Source organism: Theropithecus gelada, chromosome 8, assembly GCF_003255815.1.
Source record: "Theropithecus gelada isolate Dixy chromosome 8, Tgel_1.0, whole genome shotgun sequence".
NCBI lineage: Eukaryota > Metazoa > Chordata > Mammalia > Primates > Cercopithecidae > Theropithecus > Theropithecus gelada.
The window spans coordinates 102,571,660-102,587,398 of record NC_037676.1 but is presented as its reverse complement, the minus strand read 5'-3'; the positions used below and the strand labels follow the sequence as shown (position 1 = coordinate 102,587,398).

Below are 15,739 nucleotides of genomic sequence, written 5' to 3'. Positions count from 1 at the left end.
CAATGATTGCTTTTATTCTGAAACTGTTTTCCATGGTTTATAACGTTTATAGCCATATGACTCTTCCTTAATCTCTTCCTTCCTTCCTTGTATTTTGGGTACTGATTCTTTGCAAGGTCCATCTCTCTTTCGTGTGAAGTAAAATACTGGGAAAAGGCTGCTTTTCTAAAGATACCTGTTTTGCTATTTTTATAGTGCTTATAATTGATGTGATTAGAATAAATAAATTCATAGTGCTTTGGATATAGCACCTCAGATTAATATCAAATTGTCACCTCCTGTTAGTGTTCAGTCACTAAAGGAATAGTATACAGAACGTGTACATTTGAATTAAGGGAAGATGGTTAGAAAAGTTCTAGAACCAGGAACTACCACTCAGAAGACTTCTATGGGACCAGGACAAAGACAAATTTTTCATAATTCACAATTTGCTAGAGCTGTCCTTGATTCTCCTTTCTCTTTTTATTCTTTTGTTATTCTTTGTTCTCATTGTTTCACTACTGTGTTTAAAAAATGTTTATAACTTGATATTTTAATGTAAAATATGTTCTCTTAGAAGGGAAGAAAAAATGCTTTATATGCTAAAAACAGCAGGCTGAGGCTATGAGTTCACAAACTATCTACATCTTAAGATTTTTTGGCAGTGCTACAATTGGTAAACCAATTTTTAGACCAGTTTTATATGCTTAATAGATTTCTCTATGTTCCCAATAGCTGATGATATAAAGCCATGTCCACGATGTGCTGCTTATATAATAAAGATGAATGATGGGAGCTGCAATCACATGACATGTGCTGTTTGTGGTTGTGAGTTTTGTTGGTTGTGTATGAAGGAAATCTCAGATTTACATTATCTAAGGTAAGCTTATAGGAGGAACTATTTATATGTAAATATAATTTTATATTATAAGACAAAATAACTTAAGTTTGAGTTTTATAAGATACTTAAAGAGATTGGTTTTATTCTAGTTAAATAAATTTAAAAGAAACCAAGTTATTATGCTAGTCATTTGGAATTAATAACTAGTCAAAATAGGAAATGGATATTTCCTTTTTTTGTTTTTGTTAAACTAGAATGCTGATAAGTATGTAATACCCTGTGTGATTATGCTAGACTATAAATACTTTAATTTAATTTTCCCATACATAAATTTTATCATTTAGGCTACAGAGTGAATTTATGATATAATCAGATAATTAATGCCTAAAAATACAAGTTTTGCACTAATTTACTGTTAAAAAATTAACGTCAGGGTTTGAGGGTAATGGAGGACTAGGGATAAATTTTTAACCTGAATCTCAGTTATCAGTATCTTGTTAATATAATTTATAGTGGTTCTTACCTTATACTTCCATTGAATTTTCCCATACATAAATTTTATCATTTAGTTTATGATATAATCAGATAATTGATGCCTAAAAATATGTATGTTTTGCATTAATTTACTATTAAAAAACTGACTTAAGGGTTTGAGGGTAATGGAGGACCAGGGATAAATTTTTAATCTGAATCTCAGTTATCAGTATCTTTTTAATAAAATATATAAAGTATAATATAAATTATGTATATCTAAATTATATAAAAATTATAATATAATAAATATAAATAATAAAATATAACAAAATAAGATACATCAATATCTTGTTAATATAATTTATAGTGGTTCTTACCTTAGTTTAATGAACTCAGAATTTAAAGGGGAAAAAAACTCCTAACTATGAGAAGTTTTTAAAAATAGTCATTGCTTTAATATATTGCACTAATTTGTTGTTGTGGTGTTTTGCAGCAGTTATTTACATTATAATTTTTTCGATTAGTCCATCAGGATGTACTTTTTGGGGGAAGAAACCCTGGAGCCGAAAGAAGAAAATATTGTGGCAGCTGGGAACACTGGTTGGTGCTCCTGTCGGAATCGCTTTAATAGCTGGCATTGCTATTCCTGCAATGATTATTGGCATTCCTGTGTATGTGGGCCGCAAGGTAAAATGCATACTTCTTGTTAGTCCATTATCTTATTCTAAATCTTTAGGTGTATTCTTGTAGTATTGATGATTTTTGGGTTTTTTTTTTTTTTTTTTAGACAAAGGGTATCTTTAGTTTCCTCAGTGTAAAACAGTTACTCTTTTTTCATGAATGTTTAGTGTTTGGCAAGCATATATAAATATGTATAAAGCAGACTTGCTTTAAAATGTTGCGAAGCTGAAAATTTTAGTGTGTTTATATTGTAAAACTTTGAGTATAAAATATTGAAGGATACACACCTGAGATTTTTCTATAGGTATATCCTTGTAAGATCAGGTCTATCAGATCTTTTTAATGAAAGTTAATAGCTAAATAACACATGCCCTCAGGGAAAGAATAATTAGCCAGTTCTTGAATTATTTCTGCTGCAGTTCAAAGCTTGTTTTTTGGATTACTGCTATTAATAAATACACTATTTTGCAAATTATTAGAATCTTGTGAAAGTCCAAACACCGGTGACTACCACTGGCCTCTAATTGATGAATTATATTTCATTAACTAAGCAAATAGTTCTTTTGTTAAGGATTAATGGGATAATTTATGAGGTCCTAAGAAGTCTGTTGTTGCCTAAATTAATAGAATCTCTGTATTGAGAAGAAACTTTCAGTAGGAGATAGCTAAAAGAAAAAAAAAAGAAATTTTCTTTGGTATCCAAGAAGATCAAAAAAGTTAAAACTTTTTTTAAAAAATAAAAAGAAATTATCTAATCCCAACCTTGTACCCAAGCAGAACAAAGGGATAGCAACTTTTAAAAAGGGAATTAACAGGCCGGGTGCTGTGCCTCACCCCTGTAATCTTAGCACTTTGGGAAGCTGAGGCTGGTGGATCACCTGAGGTCAGGAGTTCAAGACCAGCCTGGCCAACATGGTGAAACCCCATCTCTACAAAAAATACAAAAAAAGATTAGCCAGGCATAGTGGCAGGTGCCTGTAATCCCAGTCTCAGGAGGCTGAAGCAGGAGTATCACTTGAACCCGGGAGGTGGAGGTTGCAGTGAGCTGAGATTGCACCATTGCACTCCAGCCTAGGCAACAAGAGCAAAACTCCATCTCAAAAAAAAAAAAAAAAAAAAAAAGGAACTAACAAGCAGGGCATGGTGGCTCACTCCTGTCATCATAGCACTTTGGGAGGCTGAGGCAGAAGGATCACTTGAGGCTGGGAGTTCAAGACCAGCCTGGACAACATAGTGAGACCCCAGTCTCTCCGAAAAATTTAAAAATTATCTGGGCATGGTAGTATGCACCTGTAGTCCCAGCTACTTGGAAGGCTGAGGTGGGAAGATTGCTTGAGATGGGAAAGTGGAGGCTGCAGTGAGCTGTGATCATGCCACTTCACTCCAGCCTGGGCGATAGAGCAAGATCCTATCTCTAAAATAAGAAAAGGCTCTAAAGGTTTTCATACCGTGTGATAGGTGTTGTATGTACTTTTACTCATTTTAACCCTGCAGCAACCTCGATATTTTGGTCTCTGTGTGTTAAAATATTGAGGTTTAGGAAAGTTTATGTAATATATCTTCAGTTACACAGAAAGAAGCAGAGCTGAGATTTGAACTCAGAGGCATGAATTCTTAATATGAGTTCCCTGATTAAGTTTCATTAGCTATTTGGGAACTTCAGTCATGGGGAAACCACCAACTCATGAAGCAACCCATTCTGTTGTAAAATGGCTACTAATTGTTACAAAATTCTTATGTTGAGTCAAATCTGTTTCCTTTTGTTTCATTTGTTTCTGTTTCTAACTTCTGGGACCACACTGGGAATAAGGTTGATCCTCTTCTGTAAAACAGCTGAATTTTTTATATTCACCTTACATTTTATAATCAGAAAAATAACATATACTATTTCTTAAAAATTAGTTTTGGGACTGATGACAAACATATTTATAAGCCACATATTTATTTCTGAAGGTTTTAAGTGAGTAAACTTGAACTTTAAAAAATGTTGGGCTGTGTGTGGTGGCTCCCTCGTCTGTAATCCTAACACTTGGGGAGGTTGAGGAGGGAGGATTGCATTAATTCAGGAGTTTGAGACCAGCCTGGGCAACACAGTGTGACACCTTGTCTCTACAAAAAATTAATCAATCAGCTGGGAGTGGTGGTGCATGCCTGTAGCCCCAGTTATTAAGTAAGTTGGGGTGGGAGGATTGATTGAGCCTGTGTGGTTGAAGCTGCAGTGAGCTGTGATTGTGCCACTGCACTCTAGTCTGAGCGACACAGAGAGAGACCCTATTTCCAAAAAAGAGAGAGAAAATAAAAAAATTCAAAATATAGTAGCTGATTATAATTTTTCATGTAGTTATTCAAATCAAGGTTTTGCTGAAAGCAAAACTATTTATTCAGGTACTTAGAAATAGAAGGGAAAGAGAGACTGTTGTACCACATGTACCTACAAATAATTTATAGAGGACAGATTATTTACCTCATTGTTTAGGTCATAGGGTACAGTTACAGGTCTTCTTTTTTTAAACATGTATCCAAACGTTTGTAAATGAATGAATTAGTTTTCCATTGAAATAATGTTCTGTGGTGCTTTGGGATCCTAATCAGCCCAGGAAAACCTACTAAGTCAATAAAGTACCCAAAAGCTGAGCCTTCACTTAACAATAAAAAGTAGAGAATGTGGCAAAAAATAGTAAACAGAAAATTTAAGTTGAAACAGAAATAGTGGAATGATATGATCACTGTAGTCAAACATTGGTGCTTGAGGCTGAAAAATTTTCTAGAAGACTCCTTTCTTTTGGCAGCCTACCTTTGCAAGTCTGCTCCATCGGTTGTGCCTTTTCTCTTCTTCAGTGCTAAGTTTCCCAGGAATGGGAGTGGGGAGGAGCAGGAATTAGCTGCAGTGCTGAAGGATAATGAAAGGTACCTTGGGAAGGTCTGCCATCTCTGCCTGCATGGACTGTGTAGGGAAATGAGGAGGCTCATTGACAAGGAACCTCTAGTCAATGCTGGGAAATGGGATTCTGACTAGGACATAGAAAGGTTTCTTGTCCCATACATGCATCACCCACCTCCCACCCCAACTTTTCCACTGTTTTCCACAACACTTTATCATACTTTACAGCCTTCCAAAGGCCAAAGGTATTATTATACCATGTAATAATAGATTATTTTATAAGTCCCACCTGTATATTGTTTATAAGTCATTTTATTTTAGAGAGTCCACATACTTTTGAGGCTGTTTTGAATTTGTCTTGGAACAGAGGGGGAAAATGTACTTTATTAGCCCTTGCAAACCATGAAAATAAAGATCTCAAAGTTCATGTAATTTCACAAGCCACTTTTTAATCACTGCTTCTATAATGATACCAAATTCTACTTATTAACACCTGTCCTGTACAGAGATTGCTGAGTGAATTCAATCCTGTCCTCTGGTAGCCATTATTTATCATCTTTTTTCTTTCTCTGCCGTTTACTTTGAGCTATAAATGAGAGCCCTGGAATTTGAGTCATTTGTCAATATTTGTCTTCATAAAAAGGATCTGAGAAAAAATAATACTGTTTACTCATACTTGTTTATTAGAACTGCTTTTTAAGGTCAATTTTTTAAAAAGAAACCTTCCCTAGAAGCCAATTTTTACCATTTAGAGAATCTTCTTTAGAAAGAAACCTTTAGAATGCTAGAGTTATCCTGTTAGTGAACCATGTAACTCATAACTGTGTTCAAAATAATAATCTTAATTTCTTCCTCTTTACTCAATACATAATTACACTACTCTTGATTAAAATTATAGAGACTACTTTTACTCAAGACTTTTAAGCACAAAGTAAAATCCATTAAATCACTGTCTTAAGCAACTTATTAAAAAGGAGCAAATTATTTGTGAGAATATACTAATAGTTTAAGGACACTAGTAGGTTTACCTTGAACTAAAATACTCAGCTACGAACTTTTATGAAAAATCACTTTAGCAAGTATAGGCCTTTTTCAACTAAGTTAAATTGTAATGTATTTTCTCTTTAATTCCCCACCCCTATTTTTATTAATTCAAGATTCACAATCGCTATGAAGGCAAGGATGTTTCAAAGCACAAACGGAATTTGGCCATAGCAGGTGGTGTAACGTTGTCTGTAATCGTGTCTCCAGTAGTAGCTGCAGTGACTGTAGGTAAGAAAATGCTGGAAAGTACTAATTACCTAAAATTTTATGGAGTTAAAGTTTTATGGAAGGATTTTTTAAAAGCAAAGTGTTTGAATATAAGACTTACTTTTTTTTTTTTAATTTGAGGACAATTTAAATTGAGCCTACAGTAAGTCTTTCCTTGGTTAAAAGTATTAGAGATTGAAGAGCCTAGCCTTAAAGTAGTTGGTAAATTGTTAGTGGCTGATACCCTTCCGCTCCAGCTCCACCCCAAGTACAGTTCAGAGGCCGGGCACTTCAAAAGAGAAAAGTTTACATCTCTGTCTTTTTCTCCTCATGTGCATTACCTGAAAGGCTGGGAACCTTGAATTTGCTTAACAGCTGGGTAACTCTACTTTTGGCAAATGTTCCAGCCAATTCTTCAGAACCCTGGCACTTTTCTCTGTATGCCTCTGTTGAAAGGACTTTCTAAAACTCATGTTTCTGTAAGTTATTTTGTTGTTGTTTGTAATGATTGATTTAATTTCTCTTTAGGTATTGGTGTTCCTATTATGTTAGCTTATGTCTATGGCGTTGTTCCAATTTCTCTTTGTCGAAGTGGAGGTTGTGGAGTCTCAGCAGGCAATGGAAAAGGAGTCAGGATTGAATTTGATGATGAAAATGATATAAATGTTGGTGGAACTAACACAGCTGTAGGTAAGTCCTTTAAGCAAAGGAAGAAAATGTGCTTATTAACAGTGTAAGTAGTGGGAAGGCCAGAGATAGCATGCAAGTCAGAATTTCCATTGCCTTCCTTTTACTAGGCCTAATAGCATTAATTCAGAAGTACATCAGTGAATAAACTGCCAAGGAGGAGTATGGATGAAAGAGGTGGGGGTAATTCTGGGTACCTGACTTCTAATTGGAATATAATGTCTTAGATATCATAAACTTTTCATCTTAAATTTTGCCTGAAACATTACAAATAACTAAGTAAGGGATATGAAGAGGAATACAGTTCATAAAAGAAATATGGATGACTAATAAGTCAAAAATATCTTCAACTCAATATTATTCCAAGAAATGTGAATTAGGACAGTAACAAGCAAAGATTAAGAAGAATAAAAAAGCCTTCATAGACTGTCCGTAGGAGTATGTCAATAAACCTTTTTTAAAAAGTGCATGTTCTGTATTACTAGCAATTATTATTTTAGAAATTTGTCATAGGGAAATAATTAGGCAGATGTGTAAAGATAATGCCTACTTTCTTACCTCTCATTTTCTCTTGAACTGACCTCAATCAGATTTTTGTCCCTACCACTCCAGAATTTTGTTTCTACTATTCACTAAAGCAGAGTCACCAGTGGCCTCCATGTAACTTAATACAGTGGTCAGTTCTTGGTCCTCATCTTAATATAGCAGTATATCTGACATGGTAGAGACTCTGCCCTTGTTGAAATACTTCACTTTCCTTCTGGGAAACCACTTCTTACCATATTTCCTGGCCACTCCGTCTCATTAATCTTTGCTGGCTCATTTTCCTCTTCTGACCTCTAAATGTTTGTTACCCAGAGCCCAGTTCTCAGAATTCTTCTCTTATGTATCTACACTTTTGCCCTAGATAATCTCATCTATTAAATAACATATAGACTGACCTCTCCCCTGAACTTCAAACTTGCATGTCTAACTTTCCTCTTTAATCTGCACTTGAATGTCTGACAAGAATTTCAAGCTTAACTTGTCTACAGCCAAATTCCTTGCTCTAAAATCTCTTCTTCCCTCCATCCTCCTTAACTCATTAAGTAGCTTCTCCATTCCTCCTGTTGCTTGGACCAAAAACCTTCACTTACAATGCCTCCCTCTTTTCCTTCTTACCCTACATCTGATTGATCTGTCAGCACATTCTGCTGCTTCCTTCAATATTTAGCCATAATCCAACTACTTCTCATTCTCTTCACTACCCTTCCCTTAGACCAAGCTACTATCCTCTTTCCTGGGCTATTGTAATAGCCTCTTAACTGCTGTATCAACTTGTCAGCTTCTATTCACTGTTCCGTAGTGCAGCCGTAGTCACATGTCTAAACCCTGTCAGATTATGACTTTCTTACACTCAAAACTTCCCCAGTGGCTTCTAACTGTACTGGGGAAGAAAATCCCAAGTCCTTATCATAGCCCAAAAGGTCCCACATGATCTGCCCCAACTATGTGTCTGAGCTCATCTCTTGTCACCCTCCTATTTTATACCATTCTTGCTTGATTTTTGAGGGTGCCAAGCATGCTCCTACTTCTAGGCTTTTAAACTTGCAGTTCTCTGCCTGGAATACTCTTTCCCTAGAAAATTTCATGACTCACTTTTTTACATCATTTGTCTCTACAAGTATTACCTTATTAAAGAGACCTTCTGTCATATAAAATGGCTCACAGACATGTACGTACATGCACTTCTCATCAGTCTCCTCCCCTTTACTCTCTTGTATTTTTCCTCATAGCATTTATCACCATGTGATTGGGTATGTAATAGGAACTCAAATATTGGTGCAAATAAATGACTCCTTCAATACAAAATGTGTGAGAGGTACTGTAAAATTGGCACATAGTGTTATCACATCTTAATAGTAGCTTGTAGACAGAACTGTGGGATATATCTAGAAATCAACTTTTAGCCTATTGTTATTGACTTAGAGAATAATAAGCTCTTTAAATGACACCGTTAATGAAAATTGTCACATAATTTTCCTCTAAAGTCAGCTATATTTTTTAACAGATTCTTTATAGAATTCCTAAATCTGGGTTTTTGAAAAAAGAAATTAGTGACCATTTAAAATTGTTGGCTCTTTTCCCACTGCTTCTAGTGGACTAGCCTGAAAAAAAATAATTTTCCATGTCTGTGTATATTTTATACCTTATAAAACGCCCTCTCTGAAATCATGGAGGAATTTAAGAAGGAGAAAATTGATAATCATACTTACTTAGTTTCTTTGGAATATTTGCATTTAGATACAACATCAGTAGCAGAAGCAAGACACAACCCGAGCATAGGGGAGGGAAGTGTTGGTGGGCTGACTGGCAGTTTGAGTGCAAGTGGAAGCCACATGGATCGAATAGGAGCCATCCGAGACAACCTGAGTGAAACGGCCAGCACCATGGCATTAGCTGGAGCCAGTATAACGGGGAGTCTGTCAGGAAGTGCCATGGTAAACTGTTTTAACAGGTGTGTGTTTTGGTTTGGTTTGGTTCTGCCTTCTGGTAACTACAAATTATTGATTAGGTGAGAATTTTGAACATAAAGCATGATGATTATATATAACCCTACTATGTCGAGGTTCAAAATAGTACTGTTAAAAATGAAATTTGGGGCCAGGTGCAGTGGCTCACGCCTGTAATCCCAGCACATTGGGAAGCCAAGGCAGGTGGATTGCCTGAGCTCAGTAGTTCGAGACCAGCCTGGGCAACACGGTGAAACCCCATCTCTACTAAAGAAATATAAAAAATTAGCCGGACTTGGTGACATGCACCTGTAGTCCCAGCTGGTCGGGAGGCTGAGGTAGGAGGATCACTTCAGCCTGGGAGGTGGAGGTTGCAGTCAGCCGAGATCACACCATTGAACTCCAACCTAAGTGACAGTGAGACCCTGTCTCAAAAAAAAAAAAAAAAAAGAAAAAAGAAATTTGGTGGTAGATTTCTAAGTCTAAGCAATAACATTCTGCCAATTTTTTCACTGTCCTTGTCAGATTTTGTATTATAAATCATTGCTGCAGCTGCTTCAATAGACATTGAAGCAAAGGCAATACTTAAGCCTAGATCTTACCTCTGTGGGTAACAACAGCCGGATGTTAGGAGATGGGACTTCGGCTGAGTCCTGGGGAACAGGTGGAGTCAGGACATCCAGGAATGTGTGAACTGGGACCAGGATCATTGGCTAGGGTCCTTTTATGTATTAATGCTTGCTTACTTTGTTCTCACCAAGTGTTTTGTCAATAGCCATATAGATAAGTAGGAAAAATTATCTTCCCCTGTTTCTCTTTAATTCACTACTTTTCACTTAGGCTTAATAGCCTTGCCTTTTTTAAATGTAGGGGAGAATACATGAATTAAAAGATAAATTAGACATATTTATCTTATTTTTCAGTAGTTTGCATTTTAAATACAAACTCTTTGTTATAGTGGTATATATTACCTCTTTTTAAAAAGGCAAATGTTGGCTGGGTTCAGTGGCTCACACCTATAATCCCAGCACTTTGGGAGGCCAAGATGAGAGGATAGCTTGAGGCCAGGAGTTTGAGACCAGCCTGGGCAACATAACGAGACCTTGTCTCTAAAAATATATATAAATAAATAAAATATCAAAAGGCAAGTGTTATTTATAGAGCCATTTTTTAATATAGATGCCCAGGATTTTTGGATTCATTGGTCTGTCATGTTTAATGATTAATACTGTATTCTAACTTTGTGTTTTGCATTGAAACATTACAAAGTGCTGTATCCTGAGTGAGAATAATGGAGTACATTTAAGTGAAAATCCTTTGTGTCTTTTTTGTGTTCTTTTATTACTACTTTACTTGGCAGACAGCTAATTTTTCCCATTTTATTTGGATGACTGGTACTATGCAGTGTGCTGCAGTAGAATTTAAATTAAATAAAAGGAAAATTTTAAAAAATGGTTCCTAAAATAGCTTCTGGTTACTGGGGTTCTTAACTGAATTATTTAAGGATACATATTCCAATAGTGCTGATATTAAATATAATTTTGGTGATTTCATACCCCCCCTTTAAGGTTGGAAGTACAAGCAGATGTACAGAAAGAACGGTACAGTCTAAGTGGAGAATCTGGCACAGTCAGCTTGGGAACAGTTAGTGATAATGCCAGCACCAAAGCAATGGCAGGATCCATTCTGAATTCCTACATCCCATTGGACAAGTAAGGAAAAAACTGTTATAAAATCGAAAGTATTTGTAAAATTAATTTAAAAGGAATAATTCCTATCATTAGACAGATTACCAGTGAAAAGTGATTACCAACTGTTAAATTCTCTGAGAAAAGGAAACAGTGAGCTGTCCAGAGTAGGCAAATCTCTATAGATCATAAAGTGGATTTGTGGTTGCCAAGGGCTGGGAGAGGGAAGAATGGGAACTAACTGCTAATGGGTTCAAGATCTCTTTTTGGGATCATGAACATGTTCTGAAGTTAGGTAGTGGTGATAGATGCACAGCTCTGATCACAACTAAAAATCACTGAATTGTACACTTTAAACAGGGGAATTATATCTGAATAAAGCTGTTCTTTAAAAAAAAAAAAGTAGCATAGTGTCTAGAACAGCATAAGCAATAAATGTATTTACTACTATTTTAAAAAATTGAAGCATTAGAAAGAATTCTCTTATATCGAGTACATTCTTTAAGTAGACATGTCCTGTGTTAAGATGTTCTCATAGCTTATGTATAGTCTGAATTTTCCACACAGAAACCCTGCCCCCAGTCATCTGAACAAAAAGAAGTCAGCAATTATGTTTGTATTTGTTACTCTTATATTTCAGAGAAGGCAACAGTATGGAGGTGCAAGTAGATATTGAGTCAAAGCCATCCAAATTCAGGCACAACAGTGGAAGCAGTAGTGTGGATGATGGCAGTGCCACCCGGAGTCATGCTGGTGGTTCATCCAGTGGCTTGCCTGAAGGTAAATCTAGTGCCACCAAGTGGTCCAAAGAAGCAACAGCAGGGAAAAAATCAAAAAGTGGTAAATTGAGGAAAAAGGGTAACATGAAGATAAATGAGACAAGAGAGGACATGGATGCACAGTTGTTAGAACAACAAAGCACGAACTCAAGTGAATTTGAGGCTCCATCCCTCAGTGACAGTATGCCTTCTGTAGCAGATTCCCACTCTAGTCATTTTTCTGAATTTAGTTGTTCTGACCTAGAAAGCATGAAAACTTCTTGTAGTCATGGTTCCAGTGATTATCACACCCGCTTTGCTACTGTTAACATTCTTCCTGAGGTAGAAAATGACCGTCTGGAAAATTCCCCACATCAGTGTAGCATTTCTGTGGTTACCCAAACTGCTTCCTGTTCAGAAGTTCCACAGTTGAATCATATTGCTGAAGAACATAGTAAAAATGGAATAAAATCTAATGTTGATTTATATTTTGGTGATACACTAAAAGAAACAAATAACAACCACTCACATCAGACAATGGAATTAAAAGTTGCAATTCAGACTGAAATTTAGGCCCATAAATGCTGCAAAATAATTACCACTGTACAACCGTGTTTGGAGCTGGTTGAACTACATGTGACTTCTTAAGTTTCAGGTTACCAGCAAAAGCCAGGTTTCATTATCATAATGCAGGTACATTTTCTGTGTTCAGCAAGGCATTGTGTGTCATGTGGATCTTAGTTACCAAACTATGAAATGAAGGCTTTAAAAGTGCATTATTTTAAGGATAATAAATTTGAAGAGCAAAGCACGTTTTGTGTGTTTGCCACAAAACATTGCTTGAAGCACATACTTAGATAGAAATTGATCTTAATTTATAATCAATATAAAATACTAATGCAATTCTACAGCATTCAAATGAAAACTTGAGGCTTTAGGGATAAGTGGTTAGTGATATTTTATTGAAACCACTAAGAGATAAGTTTAAAGGAACTGCATAGGTTACTCTCAGTATATGATACTCTTTGTAACATTTCTATTTATATCTGGGTATAAATTTCATTTTTTTTCTTCATATGCAATGTGGTTATATAAAGCTTAAAGCAGCTCATTTGCTACCATTTGGATACTTAGACACTTTGAGCAAGATTGTGGCAGTTTTTGCACAACTTTGAAATAGAAATACGTGGTACTCTATCTTGTATATTGTTGATGCCATCTTAGAGGAAAAATGTAAAGGTAAGTAATTAAGCATATGACAGCAACAAATAAGATATATAAAACTATAAAATAAAGTCCCATTAGGTTTTAAGTATTACAAAAAAACCACCTTTCTCTAAGGGGAAATTTGTACCCCATTGATTCTTGGTGCCTTTGGGTTTGACTGGGTTTTAATGGCCTAGTTATTTGAGGATTTTGCTGTGTTGTTTTCCATGTCTTCTCTGGTCACCTTGGATTATATAGAAAAATACAGGAAATAGATAAACATGAATGTGATTAATAATAATGCTGAAAAAGTATTAGCCTACCAAAGACACACTCAGGCTTTAGTGAATAACTTTACATAACCTCAATTTTTAACACATGCGTATCTTCTCCAACCATGAAATCAAAGCACGGTGCAGAGCTTGTACCAAGTACAAAAGGTCCATGTATGATTAGCATTATTTTCTTTTGCTTTTGTTTATGGACAATGTTCAGCTGACATAAGCAGAAGTTGGCCAAAATACTGCCTGTACTGTTAATTTCCTGTATAATTCACTTAAATAAAAGCAGGTTAACCTCAATGATAGCAGTTAAAATGTTCTATCTTATGTATTTCTTTTAAGTATTACCATTATGGTGCTATTGAGCGTTTTCTTTTGGTAAAAAGAAAAATGCCATGGGCTGCGGTCTTCTTCCATCACTTTTCCCTACCAGGTCCATTAATATGCTTATAACACTAGTGCCAGTTATTTTATTTGATAATGCTTATGGTATTTGTATATTTGTTTGCATTCCAATTTTGTTTAATGAGTGTGTAAACTGCATACGTTAAATAAATGTAAATACTAATGTATTGCTGCCTTCTGGTGTGTGCACAAGTGTTTTATTATAAGAATGGGAATATTCATTGGCCCTGTGGTAGTATTCATAAATATTGCAAGCCTTTGTGATTATTCTGCCTTTTGGTCTCAGCCCAAAGGAAAGCATTTGCTGAACTTTTCAACAGTATTAGAAACTACCCTTTTTTCCTGTCTAATTCCTGCTTTTCCACCAGAAGAAAAGATGCCATATACATAAACATAATTTTTTTGAGTAAATTGGTTGAATTTAACTTGAATAAATATATGTATCATTAAATTGTGAAGAGAAATCAGTATTATAAATCCTCATCTTTGAAAAATGGAAAGATCAGCTAACTTGGGAAAAAAGTAAAAAGATCTTAAAAGACTGTTTTAAGAGATTCTGTTCTAGCAACATTAGATTATGAAACTGGAGCCATTTAAATTCAAGCTAATTGTAATCAGATGGTTTCTATTCTTGTAGCCTCTGTAAAATGCGTAGATGGTTTTTCTGTTTCTCTGGTATATAGTTAATACTTCATGAAAATAATTTTTTTTTGTTTTTTTTTTTTTTTTTTTTTTTTTTTTGAGATGGAGTCTCACTTTGTAGCCCAAGCCTGGAGTGCAGTGGTGTGATCTTGGCTCACTGCCCCCTGGGCTCAAGCAATTCTCGCGCCTCAGCCTCCCAAGTAGCTGGGATTACAGGCGAACATCACCACGCCCGGCTAATTTTTTTTGTGTGTTTTAGTAAAGACAGGTTTCACCATGTTGCCCAGGGTGGTCACAAACTCCTGAGCTCAAGTGATCCGCCCACCTTGGCCTCCCAAAGTCCTGGGATTACTGGCGTGAACCACAATGCTCGACCAAAATAATCTTCTGAATATGTTGACTGCCTTCTTGACATTTCTTTAAAAGGCTGAAGATGAAATGGAAAGCTAAATGATCTTCAGAGGAACACAGCAAAAATAGTGCCCTATAGGAGGCTGTTGCATTCATTCACCCTACACCTTCTGGTGATACTCCCAACCAGTACCACTTCAGTCTCACCTTAAAACTAGCTTCAGAAATTCCTTGTCTCCTGGATCCTTCAAAGTTGGATTAATTTAGGACCAAGCCAGTTTTCCCTGGAGCTCAACTCTGGGCTAGCCTCGAACAAGAGATACCTCCAGGGTATTCAAAATAAACCTTAACTCAATGAAATCTTGTTAAAACTCTTTGTACCTTAAAGCCTGTTGGAAAAATCATCTGGTAATGAGAGAAAAGAAATACAAAGATTATAATAGTATATCCTACTGTTGATTATGTAGGCCACCAATTTAACTGGTAGATTCACCTCAGTGTACAAATGCACAGCTTCAGAGTGCTGAATTAGTTAGCTTTTTATATTAAATGCACATAATCCACCACTCCTAACTTATTTTGCTGGAAATTGTGTTAATTTGTAAACATGTAAGGCTTTCCCTAGCCTGTTGTCTAGGTAAACGTATAGACCATTCACCAAAGGATAAAGTATATGTTGAAAACCGTCAGAGCTATTAATTGCTACATGACATGAGCAAAAGAAACTCCTGCTCCACAGATTGTTTTGCCTTTCCATTCAGAGTCAGCACGCTTCTTACAGATTCTAGTCTGTACTTGGATCTGAGGAAAAAAAATTCTTTTCTCAAGGCTACATTTCATATGGTTCCTTTTAATGGATTTGTTGTTTCATTTATTTCCTTCACTAGAGTATGAGATATCATTGCTAACAGCCAGTGTTTACATACTGGTTGATTTTTGAATGCCAAAAATAGTATTTTACACTTGGGGAGAGTTATGTTATTTAGGGTGGCTATCATTTAATAGATGGATATGAAAAAGTTGGCAGTTTTAAAATTTAGTTCAAATTGAATCACTGTACATCATATGCTAGTCAGAATTTTTGTGACTTCTACCAATTTATTCATTCAACAAAGTAGATGC

At 35.7% G+C, this 15,739-nt stretch overlaps 1 protein-coding gene across 6 annotated transcripts in view; it reads left to right on the top strand.

Moving 5' to 3' along the window:
* RNF19A (ring finger protein 19A, RBR E3 ubiquitin protein ligase) overlaps window positions 1–13,798 on the top strand; it is a 78,226-nt gene extending 64,428 nt beyond the window's left edge. For 4 of the 6 annotated variants that reach the window (XM_025394114.1, XM_025394117.1, XM_025394112.1 and 1 more), the window contains 7 exons: window positions 715–859; window positions 1,819–1,981; window positions 6,014–6,128; window positions 6,636–6,797; window positions 9,078–9,291; window positions 10,855–10,998; window positions 11,615–13,796. In XM_025394114.1, the coding sequence (XP_025249899.1) occupies window positions 715–859; window positions 1,819–1,981; window positions 6,014–6,128; window positions 6,636–6,797; window positions 9,078–9,291; window positions 10,855–10,998; window positions 11,615–12,305 (1,634 nt within the window). In that variant the 3' untranslated portion in view covers window positions 12,306–13,796. Of the gene's footprint in view, window positions 1–714; window positions 860–1,818; window positions 1,982–6,013; window positions 6,129–6,635; window positions 6,798–9,077; window positions 9,292–10,854; window positions 10,999–11,614 lie in introns of all 6 variants that reach the window. The other 2 variants (XM_025394113.1, XM_025394115.1) reach the window with 2 other exon arrangements.
* The last annotated feature ends 1,941 nt before the right edge of the window (window positions 13,799–15,739 follow it).